This window comes from Marmota flaviventris, chromosome 13 (genome assembly GCF_047511675.1).
Source record: "Marmota flaviventris isolate mMarFla1 chromosome 13, mMarFla1.hap1, whole genome shotgun sequence".
Taxonomy (NCBI): Eukaryota; Metazoa; Chordata; class Mammalia; order Rodentia; family Sciuridae; genus Marmota; species Marmota flaviventris.
The window spans coordinates 68,674,434-68,687,712 of NC_092510.1; the positions used below are offsets into that span (position 1 = coordinate 68,674,434).

Sequence of the window (13,279 nt, forward strand, 5' to 3'; positions counted from 1 at the left end):
GGTAGGAGTGGGTGTGGGATGAGCATGAAACTAAAAAATAAATATAAAAAAAAAAAGAGAGAGAGAGACTTTCCTAGGGTTGTTCAGCTAATAATTACTGGAATGAGGGTTTATGCCCAGATTGGCTGCCTCCCAACCTGTGCCTCTTCCCTCCACACCCAACCATGCACATTGGTCAACTAAGTCTTTCTTAGAAAAGGTCCCCCACTGGCACAATGAGCTTGGTAGGGGCTCAAAATACCCAGCTCTAGTGTTTCTTTGGGGGTTTTCTGGTATTTATAGGGGTTGTCTTTGGAAGGCTACAAGGGACATTTTATTTTTTAAGTTATGTTTTTCTATAATGTTTAGTTTTCCCAGTAAACGTGTATTTTCTGTATAAGCAAAAAAAAAAAAAAAGAGAGAGAGAGACAACACATGTAAACTTTTGGTTATCATTTATATTGTGAACTAATAGTATCAATTGAAAACTTCATCTCATAACGAATTATAAGGTTCTTGACTACAAAAGAGAAGTTTGGGTTAGCTCTTTGTACTTTCTCTTCCATGTTGTAATGTTTGACAAATGTTCATGTTTTTTCTTTTCTTTCTTTAGTAGGTGGAAAAATATCATATTCAATAGGATGTAATAATTATCATCATAAAGGTTAACCTTGGGGCTGGGGTTGTGGCTCAGCAGTAGAGCGCTCACCTAGCAAGTACAAGGCCCTGGGTTAGATCCTCAGCACCACATAAAAATAAATTAGTTAAATAAAGATATATATGATTAACCTTATTGGGAGGCTGAGGCAGAAGGATTGCAAATTTAAGGCCAACCTCAGCAATTTAGCAAGACCCTCCCTGTCTTGAAAAAATTGTAGAAGTGTTCCTTTTGATTAGTCTGAGTAGAGCGAGTGAGCCAAGTGGTTGTGTTCATGTCTCAGAAACCTGTAGCAATCACAGTATGGCTGACCGACTGACTGAAGAGCAGTTTGAAGAATTCAAAGAAACTTTTTCACTAATTGACAAGGATAGTGATGGAATTATAACAACAAAAGAATTGGGAAATACAATGAGGTCTCTTGGGCAGAATCCTAAAGAAACAGAATAATAAGACATGATTAATGAAGTGGATGCTGATGGTAATGGCACGATTGACTTCTGAATTTCTGACAATGATAGCAAGAAAATGAAAGACACAGGCAGTGAAAAAGAAATTAAAGCAGCATTTCGTGTGTTTGCTAAGGATAGCAATGGCTATATTAGTGCAACAAAGCCTCGCCATGTGATGACAAACTGGAGAGAAGTTAACAGATGAAGAGGCTGTTGAAATGATCAGGGAAGCAGATATTGATGGTAATGGTCAAGTAAAGTAGGAAGAGTTTGTAAAATGTCAGCAAAGTCAAGACTTTACAGAATGTGTTAAATTTCTTGTACAAAATTGTTCATTTGACTTTTCTCTTTTTTATTCCAATTTGTTATATATGACAGCAGAATGTATTACAATTCATATTACACATATAAGAGCATATTTTTTCATATCTCTGGTTGTATACAAAGTATATTCATGTCTTCATATATGTACTTAGGGTAATGATGTCCATTCATATATGATGTCCATTCATAATGATATCTTCATGTATGTACTTAGGGTAATGATGTCCATCTCATTCCACCATCTTTTTTACACCCCTTGCCCCCTCCCTTCCCCTTTTTTTCCTTTGCCCCATCTAGAGTTCATCTATTCCTTCCATGCTTCCCCTCCCAACCCCACTATGAATCAGCTTCCTTATATCAGAGAAAACATTTGGCATTTGATTTTGGGGGATTCCTAACTTCACTTAGCATTGTATTCTCCAGCTCCATCCATTTATCTACAAATATCATGATTTTATTCTTTTTTATTGCTGAGTAATATTCCATTGTATATATATACCACAATTTCTTATTCCATTTATCTACTGGCAGGCATATAGGTTGGTTCCACTGTTTAGCTATTGTGAATTGTGCTGCAATAAACATTGATGTGGCTGTGTCTCTGTAGTATGCTGTTTTTAAGTCCTATCCTTGGAGTATAGACCGAGGAGTGGGATAGCTGGGTCAAATTGTGGTTCCATTTCAAGTTTTCCAAGGAGTCTCCATACTGCTTTCCATATTGGCTGTACCATTTTTACTTTTCTGTGTAACTTATCTATAAAAGTAAACACATACTATACCCCTAAATTACATCCCAGACCTACATAATCTTTAATAGCTACACAGAACCTTTAAGATTTCTGTCAAGTGTATCTAATGTCATAAAAGTCATAAAACAACATCATAGAACATTACCATTACCATTTTTTTTTAACAGGTTGCAAATTGGGAGAAGCTTCTGATTTTATTGTCCGTCAAGGGACACTAATCCAGGTGCCATCATCTGCAGGGGAAGTTGGATGTTATAAAATCTGTTCATGTGGACAGAGTGGACTCTTAGAAAACTGCATGGAGATGCATTGTATTGATCTGCAGAAATCTTGTATTGTTGGAGGAAAAAGAAAAAGTGAGTCTTGAATGATATTTGTTGTTTTTAATATGAGATTAGTTGTCTTTAGATATCTTTTTTTTAATTTTAGTATATTTTTTAGTTGTAGATGAACACAATATCTTTACTTATTTATTCATTTTTATGTGGTGCTGAGGATTGAACCCACAGCCTTGTGCGTGAGAGGCAAGCGCTTTACCACTGAGCCACAACTCCAGCCCATCTTTAGATATCTTTATAGGAAGAATGTTGAATGGATTCTCACCAGAGAGTCACATCTACACATCTGATACTACAGGGCAGTATTTTTTAAATAATATGGAGCCCTAAAACTTCTAAGGAAGCCTCTTAGAAGCCCCTTCAGGAAAGGACTAATGTAGCTTAGTGGTAGAGAACTTGCTTAGGGTGCATGAGGTCCTGGGTTCAGTCACCTGTACCATACGCGCACTCATGCGGACACACATACACACACACACACACACACACACACACACACATACACAAAGAGTGATGGCTAATAATAATTAATACTTGATTGAAGTATAATCATACTACAAATTATAAGCATGATGTTGTCTTTTTTTTTTTTTTTTTTTTTTGGTACCGGAGATTGAACCCAGGGGTACTTAACTAGTACATCCCCCAGCCCTTTCTTATATTTTATTTAGAGATGGGGTCTTTCCAAGTTGCTTAGAGCCTTGCTAAATCACTGAGACTGTCTTTGAACTCACAATCCTCCTCCTTAGCCTCCCGAGCCTCTGGGATTACAGGCATTGGCCATTATACCTAGCTGATGCTAAGACTTGATGCTAAGTCTTGCCTTATACTATCTTAATCCTCTTCTAGGAATTATTATTATCCCTACTTCATAGATAAGGAAATCAGTGCTCAAAGAGTGTCTCAGCTAGTAAGTGAACAAAACAGAATTCAGCTTTATGTTTATTTGATTGCAAAGGACTCGCCCTTCACAGGCCAGGACACAGGTACCCTCCTTCCTCTTCCTCATCCATTCCCCGACTTCATCCCCACTTCACCTTAAGTGAAACTCTCATTCTGACATTATGGGGAAAAAAAATGGGGAGGCAAAACAATGTTGATTAGGGGTTTGGAACAAAACACATTAAAATGTACCATTCTGCAAAGAATGGTAGTACATGCCTATAATCCCAGCTACTTGGGAGACTGAGGCAGAAGGATTGCAAGTTCAGGCCATCCTCAGCAACTTTGCAAAGCCCGTAGCACCTTAACAAGACCCTTTCTCAAAAATAATTAATAAAAAAGGGCTGGGGATATGACTCTGTGGTTAAACACCCCTGGGTTAAATACTCAGTACCAAATAATCAAGCAAAAAAACAAGTCCCACCTTTTGATCACCTTCCCTAAAAATCTTAAGATCTTGTTTTCCCACTGATCCCTTAACTATTTTTTACTTACAGCCTTAACAACTTCCTGTCAATATATAACTTGAAAAACCATAGAAAAGGGGCAGGGGGTATAGCTTAGTGGTAGAGCGCTTGCCTAGTGTGCTCAAGGCCCTGGGTTTAATCTGAAATACTGCAAAAAAAAGAAAAAAAATAGTAAAGAAATCCTACTTTTAAAATATGTTCCCTTCCCACCTGCTCACTTTGCTATCCCACCCCTACTCCTATTCTTCAGAGTAGTTCAGCTTTTATATGCTTTTGATTTACTCTTCTGTGTGAAATATTTTTGGAAAGAAGAATGATCTTAGCTAAAAAGAGCTCAAAATTTTCAATTCTAGAACAAATCAGGTATTTGTTTTTTAGTCCATATTCTATTTGGCTAAAATGTGAAGGTAGATACCTTGTATTCTAGGAGGTATCTGGAAACAAATGAGTTTATTCCTTCTATAAACATTCACTGATTAAGTGCCTGTTCTGTACAAAAGAAAATACTAGTGCCTTGTGGAGCTTAAACTAGTCTGAGGGTGAGATCCTGCTTATTTTATATGGTAAGATGGAAGAGAATTTGAGTCATGGAAAGTTGCATTGCTCTTCCAGGAGTTAATCAGTTCTTTCAGGGCATCAAGAGGATCTTCAATCTAAAGATGACATCAGATCTGACTTTGGAGAGATGAATGAAGTTCCAAAGGAAGAGAAGAGCAATCAGGCAGAGGGGCAGCCAAAAACATTCTCAGAAAATAGGGAGGAAAAGGAAATAGGGAGGAGCAAGGTGGGACCAGCAAAATAGGGCTTGAAAGAATATGGTAGGAGGTAAATATGAAAATATAAACATCTCAGATTTAAGTCCTTAGTTTGTATATTTGAAAGTCATCTTTCAAGAATTCCCATTTAAATTTTTTTGAACTCTTAAAATTTTAATTTGTGCCCTATTTCTTAATATGTAATATAGTTTGATGTTTTCTTTCTCTCAGGTCACGGAACAACCTTTAATATCGACTGCAATGTCTGTTCTTGTTTTGCTGGTAATTTGGTGTGTTCCACCCGCCTTTGCCTCAGTGAGCACAGTTCAGAAGATGACCGTCGCACCTTCACAGGTAACTGTGGGCACTTAGATGGCACCCTCAGGAAACCATCATTCCTTTGCACCCATTTTCCCTTCAAGGCAGCCTCTCTGGTCTTGCTTTAACTGCAAAGGAATAAAATCAATATAGAACCTGAAGGTAAGACACTTTCCCTCTGGGTCTCAGTTTTAGTTTGTATGAATTGAAGGCATTAAATTAAATGATTTCTTAGGGTCCTTCTACCACTAAAATTCTGGGATTCCAGGAGTCAAAAAGAACAGGGCCAATGAATGAGGTGTTTTCAGTTAAATGGAACTTTTTCTAGCTGGTAAAATACTCCATTTACTCCTACCATGTCTGGAGGCACAGATTCTAGATCCTACCATGACTGAAGTGTCCATGTATTTTCTAAGTTTGTTTCTCACCACTTTCATTTTTAACCTTCCTTAGTTTACTAGTTCATTTAGGCTCCCAACAATAATAACATCCTAGAATAATACTACTTGCCTTCGTTGTATGTTCATACCAGCTCCAGTAGTTGCAAAGCCTGGTAAGGCGGAAGGTTTTTCTCCTCTTATGTTGCAGTTACCAATAGCAGCACCACAATCCACTGATGTCTCTTGGGATCTGCTTTCTTCCAGATCTGAAATACCTTCAGTTCTAAGTACAGAGGTACTATTAGTGGCCCTTATCACCATTTTATGCCACTGCAGTGGCAACTTGATTCTTCTTTTCCTGGAGATGAGAATAGGTAGAGGGAAAACAGAGTTAGGATCTGTGCCTCCAGCCCGTCAGAAATAAAAAGGAGACCAGAGCTAAGAAGTGAACAGCAGAATGATGGGGAATTAGAAGTAGAACTGAGTCCACCCCATCCTCTCTTCACCCTGATGAGTACCAGCCTTCACTGCTGTATTATTATTTTCATTGCCTTTTACTCTTATCTTGTGTCTGCTCTGCTCTGCTCTGATGAGACAATTCATTCTGCTTAGAGAAACCATACAGGAATGAGGATTAAAAAGTGAACTAAATATTTTCAAGTATGACTTTTTATTTATTCATTGATTCATGTATGCATTTATTTTTTTAATTTGTAGGTGCACACAATACCTTTACTTTTATTTATTTCTTTTTATGTGGTGCTGAGGATCAAACCCAATGCCTCACCCACACTAGGCAGCACTCTACCACTGAGCCACAACCCCAGCCCCCCCCCATGCATTTTGTGTGTGTGTGTGTGTGTGAGAGAGTGTGTGTGTGTGCGTGTGTGTGTGCTCACATGTCTGTGTGGTGCTGGGAATTGAACCAGGGCCTTGTGCATGCAAGGTAGGCACTCAACCAACTGAGCTATATCCCCAGCCCTACATGCATTTATTTTTAACATCTAAATTTCTTTCTCAAATTAACTTTATAGCTAATAAGACCTTTATTCTCTTATAGTGTGTGGCCCCTACTATCCTGGGATAAATTAAGCCAATTACTTTTTTTTTTTTTTTTTTTTTGGCAGTACTGGGAATCAACCCAGGGTCTCACACATGCCAGATAAGCACTGTATTGCTGAGCCACATCCCCCAGCATATGCCAATGACTCTTTAGCTAGCAGGGAATTCTGTTGGCCCCAAACTCTATCACATTTCTTGTGACTCAGTGACCCAATCCAAGCATGACTCAGAAGTGAACAGCAGAATGATGTCTCAAAATTACAATAATTTCCCGAGTTACCTTCTTTTCTTCCTCCTTCCCAAGGAGACAAGTGAAAGGAACATACAGGTAAAGCTGACAGCCCTCTCTGTCTTATTTTTGGAATTACCCTTTAATATTCAAGAAATCCCCCAAGCCAGACTAAGCATCCTAATTCCAAATTTTATATGCCAGATCAGGAGATCCATACTTTATTCTTCCTACCTGTACTCTTTCAGAGCCTTACTATCTTTAAAACCCTGTCAGTGATTGCAGGGAAGTTCTGTTTTTTTGTTTTGCTTTTTTTTTCTGATTTAATTTATAATTTTGTTTTAACATGAGTCCTCCACATGATTGTTAATGGCTTGCCTTCACAAGGACAGATGAGGGGAAGGAGAGAAAACACATACATATTTTTAAGACTGTTTCCTCCCTCAGGTCTGCCCTGTAACTGTGCAGATCAGTTTGTCCCTGTGTGTGGGCAGAATGGACGCACTTACCCCAGTGCCTGCATTGCTCGCTGTGTGGGTCTCCAGGACCATCAGTTTGAGTTTGGATCGTGCATCTCAAAAGACCCATGTAATTCTAACCCCTGCCCAAAAAACCAAAGGTAAGTCAAATGGCCATTTATTTTTTTTAACCAAAGACCAGCACTTACAAAGCATCGGTGAAATATAAAAGTGAAAAAGTGGATCTCTGACCCAAAGAGTGTGAAGTGTGGAGGGAAAGAGAGTACAGCTAGTTGGCAGTGTGATTGGAACCCAGAATCTGGGAAAGCCTCTGGATTATATGTTGCTCAGCTGAATCTATGAAAATGAACAGAAAAATGCAGGCCAGTTTATAGGAGAGGAAAGCTGGTGTGGGTGAAGGCAGGCAACAACAGGAGCAGGAGTTGTGATTATTGGAGATGAGGAGGTATTGTGGGGTCTGCTGGGAGCTTTAGCAATTCTAAGACTGAAACAGAAAGAGTAAGATGAGGAGAGAAGCTGAGGAAACAAGAGAAATGGATATACTTTTGTTACCAGCTATTTATGCCTGATCATCAAGGGAGACTTTGTTCTATTTATATGCCTCCTTTTAGGGTTTGGACATAAGAAGTCTCAGAAACTTAGTATTATTTGAAATTATTTGGTTTGGGGCTCCCTTCTCTACAGTCTCCTCACTGAGCTCAGAATTCAGTAAACCTGGCCTTGATAGATTTCTGCATGTGGTGGCCACCAGGGCAAGTGTCTGAGTGACTTGTAAATTGTTTCCTTCCGAGACCTGAACAGTCCACATACTGGTGCCACAGTTCTTTCCTCATGAAAGATTTTGTGGAAAATAAGCAAATATTTCTTCATCCTGGAAACCTGGTGTAGTATGGAAAGAGTGAGGATTTTTTGGTACAGGTCTAAAAGTGACCTCATCACTATTCCAGCCATGTTCCATTATCTAGAACTCTCACTTGAACAAAGCCAACTTCTCAGAGACAACTGGGAAATGTAATCTAGATTTATGCCCTAGAAGAAAATTAAATGAATTTGAAGAACATCTGGCCTATCTATTAATGCTTATTAGTGCTTCTCATATTAAGAAAAATGTAAATTAAATTTTACATTTTCCATCTGTCAGATTGGCAAAGACAAAAAGTTTGATAACATGTATAGAAACAAATCCTCTCACACAAGATGGGGTTGGGAGAGAACTGCCACATCTTCTCTGGAGAGCAGCTTAGCCCAAACCTGGTTTTATGTCCTTTGGATTAGCAAATGTAAATGCTCATACTTCCATAAAATGTCTCTCAAAGAATACATAAGAAATGGCTCAGAGTGGTTGCCTCTGGGAAAAGGATCTAGATGGCTGGGTCACAAGAATAAGAGGAAGACTCATTTTTCACTATGTGTCATTTTGTATTTTTCAGATTTATTGTGGACTTGTGTTTTCCGTTCAAAACAAAATATTTAGAAAACAAAAGATTATACTCACTTGTAAAGTATCTACTAAGGCAGCTGGCATTTATTTCTAAAAATTAGGACAAAACAACAACCAAGACAGGCCATCCTCAACCTGATCATTTTACTTTCATTTGTTCCCCAGATTCTCAGCCTATTCCTATGATCCTCTTGTGTTTTTTGTTTTTGTTGTTGATTTTCTTTAGTGAATTTATTTTTATTTTTATTTTTTTAGTTGTCAGTGGACCTTTATTTTACTTATTTATATATGGTGCTGAGATTTCAACCCAGTGGCTCACACATGCTAGGCAAGTGCTCTACCACTGAGCCACAACCCCAGCCCCCTCTTGTTTTTATATACTCAAAGTATTCAAGTTTCTCCTACCCACATTACCAAATGTCTCCTAATTCTCTTAGCTATCATGCCTTCCATGTTAATGGATATTAACATAAATATTATCTTCCATTTTTCCTTTTCAAACCTCTTAGCCAGGCACAGTGATGCACACCTGTAATCCCAACAATTCAGGAGGTTGAAACAGGAGGATCACACGTTTGAGGGCAGCCTCAGCAACTTATTGAGGCCCTCAACAACTTAGTGAAACCCTGTCTCCAAATAAACAATAAAAAGGCTAGGCACAGTGGTGCATGCCGGAAATCCCAGTGGCTCGGGAGGCTGAGGCAGGAGGATAGTCCACCTCAGCAGTTTAGCATGATCCTGTCTCAAAATATAAGAAGGGTTGGGAATGTGGCTTAATGGTTTAGCACACCTGGATTCAATCTCTGGCACCAAAAAATAAAAATAATAAAAACTAAAAAGGACTAGTAATGTAACTCAGTGGTAAAACATCCCTGGGATAAATCCCCAGTACAAAAAAAAAAAAAAAAATTTAATCTTAAATTTCCATAAAACCATTTCAAAAGACAACCGAATATGGTGGTGATGGTAATTTCTGTAAAAAATCTCCTTCGAGATAAAATAACACTTGCTACTATGTTCCCCTCCTTTTATTTTACTAATATTTGCATATCTTATTATTTCAAATATCCGTTTTCATGGGTCTTATTGTCATATAAAAAAAAATCATGTATACCCCTTACAAAAATTGGGAAAGCAGAAAAAGTCTAGAGAAGAATAAGCTATCATCCTAACCCCTCTTAAGGAGTCAGGAATGAGAATGAAACGCCCTGGCCAGAAAGGACCTGCTTTGGTGGCATTCTCTCACTGGTTGCAACTAACCAGCTTCAAGCACTTAGTCTTATAGGCACAGACCTGAATTTTTTAGGACAGAGTGAAGCCTTTCTGTAAGACAGACTCACGTTAGCCAAGCTGACAAAGCACCCATTATTTGTTATTGACTGTGAGGCCTCCAGTGTCAGACTGCAGTCCACCTGCTGGCCTCATATCACAGCACTTCTGTCCCATGCTTACATCCTTGGCTCCTGCCCTGGGGGTCATCTGCCATTTCCCCAGCACTCCATCCTCAAGTGTCACCCTTGTGTTCATGGCTGCTCCCTCAGCCTGGGCGTGACCTTCCTTACCTGCCTGGTTCCATCTAGAACACCCCCTCCCTGATGCTTTCCCTGTGCTCCCCACTCAGTGTCTCATTCCCAGGAGAAGTTCATGTGTCATTTCCTTTCTTTTCTTTTTTGGTACTATTGAACCCAGAGGTGCTTAACCACTGAGCTACATCCCAGCCCTGTTTTTATTTTTTATTCTGAGACAAGGTCTTGCTTAGCTGCTAAGGGCCTCACTAAGTTGCTGAGCCTGGCTTTGAACTTGCGATCCTCCTGCCTCAGATTCCCAAGCAGCTGGGATTATAGGTGTGTGCCATTGTGCTTGGCTCATGTGTCATTTTCTACTTCATAGCCTACTTTCTCTGCTTGCTTGACAGTCACGCTCTACATAAGCTCCTTGGGGGACGGAGCTGTTTTGATTTATCTCTTACTTTCTCCTCAGCTCCCTATGCTTCGTCCAGGGTTTTTCTGGCCCACCACAATCCCCCACTACATCTGGCTCATGGTGTTACATTCTTGTTTTTCAGATGCGTATCCAAACCACAAGTCTGCCTGACAACTTTTGATAAATTTGGATGTAGTCAATATGAGTGTGTGCCAAGACAGCTCGCCTGTGACCAAGTCCGTGATCCTGTTTGTGACACAGACCACATGGAACACAATAATCTTTGCATTTTATACCAAAGAGGAAAAAGCCTGTCTTACAGAGGCCCATGCCAGGTAATTGTTTGGCTGATAAACCGAAGTGCACTGGACATAGAATTGGTTTATGATCTTTGACAGATGAGTCAGCAGTAAGACCACCTGAGGGTCTTCTGTGAATACTGTTAAAACTAGAGAACCCAGTCCTCCACTAAAAAAGACCAGCTCTTTCTTATAATTCTGGAAGGCTGGCTAATGTATAAGCAAACACAGAGCATGGCTTCTTGCAGCCTGCTCCTAGGAAAAGAGTTTCAAGTTTCACACCCCAGCATGGTCGCCATCATTTTCACTTCCATAGTTCTGTGGTTCACCCAATAGAAAACAAATCTGGAGGAGTATGAGTTAAAACAACAAACAAAAGAGCTTTCCTGGGCTGGGATTGTGGCTCAGTGGCAGAAGGCTTGCCTCAAAAGTATGAGCACTGGGTTCGATCCTCAGCACCACATAAAAATAAATAAATAAAATAAAGGTATTGTGTCCATCTTCAACTAAAAAAATAATTAAAAAAAAAAGAATTTCCCACAGTTCCCACCATAGTCCTATCTCCTGTGGTACTGAAAAGTTATTGAAAATTTCACTACAACATTGTACATTAGCTTATCTCTCAATCTGCTAGAGCTGTGGAGTCTGCATTCATCTTAAATAAATAACCCCTAGGCAAGCACATTGAGGTTTCTCACATGCACCACTGTTTTTATGCTGACCCACCTTCTGGAGATTCTCATCTTGGGGCCCAGAATGCCCTACCCACTACCCAGTAACACCCGGCATGATTGCTTCTTAGTCCCTGGTCCTCATCATTAGAAAAGTTCCTTCACCTTGTCTACTAGGTTGGTTTTCTATCAAAGCTTGTGCTCCATTAGTATCAACAGTATAACTCTTTTTTTGGGGGGGTGATGGGGCGGGTGCTGGGGGGAGTACTAGGTATTGAACTCAGGAGCACTTGACCACTGAGCCACATCCCAAGGCATTTTTTGTATTTTTTATTTTAGAGACAGGGTTTCACTGAATTGCTTAGTGCCTGGCTTTTGCTGAGGCTGGCTTTGAACTCAAGATCCTCCTACTTCAGCCTCCCCAGCTGCTGGGATTACAGGCATGCACAACCCTACCCAGCTCAAAAGCACCTACTCTTTTTTTTTTTTTTTTTTTTTTTTGTGGTGCTGGGGATTGAACCCAGGGCCTTGTGCATGCGAGGCAAGCACTCTATCAACTGAGCTATATGCCCAGCCCTTGAAAGCCTCTACTCTTAATTCCTAATCTTCTCTTTCTATTTGTTCCCTCTTCTTGGCTATGATTTACTTTTGTGATATATTCCTAACCTAATTGATGGGTCCAAATTCTGTCTGCCCCACTGATCTCTCCACTCCTCTCCTTCTTCATACTCAGCATGAATAATGAAGCCTCTGCATTTCCATGACTGATCTTATTTTCTTCAAACATCTTCCTGAATAGTAAGAAAAGTCTGGGCAGAGGGGAGGAGGTAGTAGAGGTGGATATTTCTGTCTTCAATCAGTTCACATGGAATGAGCACACAACAGAGAGGCTAAGAAAAACAATCTTTTCAGTTCATCTTCAGACAACCTTATTGCTTCCCCACCCCCACTTAGCCCATCTCAAGAGTTTAAGAGAGCCCTTGCAATTTACATCTATGTCTCTTCCTCCCTGAAAATAGACTTGGTACTCTTGGTTAGAAAAAGTGCACCATAGATTTCCAGGCTAAATGTGATTCGTTTGCCCTCAGCCCTTCTGCAGAGCCACAGAGCCAATCTGTGGGCACAACGGTGAGACCTATAGCAGCATGTGTGCTGCCTACTCAGATCGTGTGGCAGTGGATTACCATGGGCCCTGCCAGGCTGTTGGGGTCCTCTCAGAGTATAGTTCTGTCGCCGAGTGTGCTGCAGTGAAGTGTCCTTCGCTCTCTGCAACTGGGTGCAAACCCATCATCCCACCCGGTAGGCTGGCAACGTTTGGGGTGGGCAGGGTACAATTGAGAAAACTTACTTATCTGCCTCTAGAGAGTGAGCCACTGAGAAGATATTTGACTGATTAAATTTTTTCAAAAATTAGGAAGAAACTCATAGGCTTTTTAGACACATCACACTGGGTTAACCTTAAAAGTTATGTGTTACCTTAGAGATCATCTATCTGGTCCAGTGATTTCAAAATAATAGGCAGCTTTTCTCAAGTGAAATCTTATACCAAACACCAAAACACAAACATCTGTTGTATTTTGTTATAAAATTAGGGTTACTAGTTTAAATGCATAGTGTTTACTTATCATAAAGTTAGTGAACAATTAAGAGAGGAATAATCAAAGCAGTTTTGATGTACACAGACATTTGAAATTGAGAAATCAGAAGAGAGTTATTGTCTTAGATGGACCTTAGTATCTGATTTAATTGGTTTAATTGCATATAATCAGAAAAGTCTGGTTTCATACAGACTATTGTAAGCAGTCAATTTTTTTAA

The 13,279-nt window shown here is 39.7% G+C and overlaps 1 protein-coding gene, 1 long non-coding RNA gene and 1 pseudogene across 2 annotated transcripts in view; 2 read left to right on the plus strand and 1 right to left on the minus strand.

Moving 5' to 3' along the window:
- Positions 1-13,279, plus strand: part of Reck (reversion inducing cysteine rich protein with kazal motifs) — a 78,412-nt gene that overhangs the window by 61,289 nt on the left and 3,844 nt on the right. The window contains exons 14-18 of the mRNA XM_027930818.3: positions 2,330-2,518; positions 4,893-5,015; positions 7,098-7,269; positions 10,636-10,828; positions 12,552-12,762. Coding sequence (XP_027786619.1) covers positions 2,330-2,518; positions 4,893-5,015; positions 7,098-7,269; positions 10,636-10,828; positions 12,552-12,762 — 888 coding nt within the window. The remainder of the gene's footprint in view (positions 1-2,329; positions 2,519-4,892; positions 5,016-7,097; positions 7,270-10,635; positions 10,829-12,551; positions 12,763-13,279) is intronic.
- Positions 4-2,019, plus strand: LOC139701595 (calmodulin-like; annotated as a pseudogene).
- Positions 4,884-13,279, minus strand: part of LOC139701596 (uncharacterized) — a 31,574-nt gene continuing 23,178 nt past the window's right edge. The window contains exons 3-4 of the long non-coding RNA XR_011704131.1: positions 5,490-5,717; positions 4,884-5,107 (exon numbers count right to left, since the gene is read on the minus strand). This is a non-coding gene — a long non-coding RNA (uncharacterized lncRNA). The remainder of the gene's footprint in view (positions 5,108-5,489; positions 5,718-13,279) is intronic.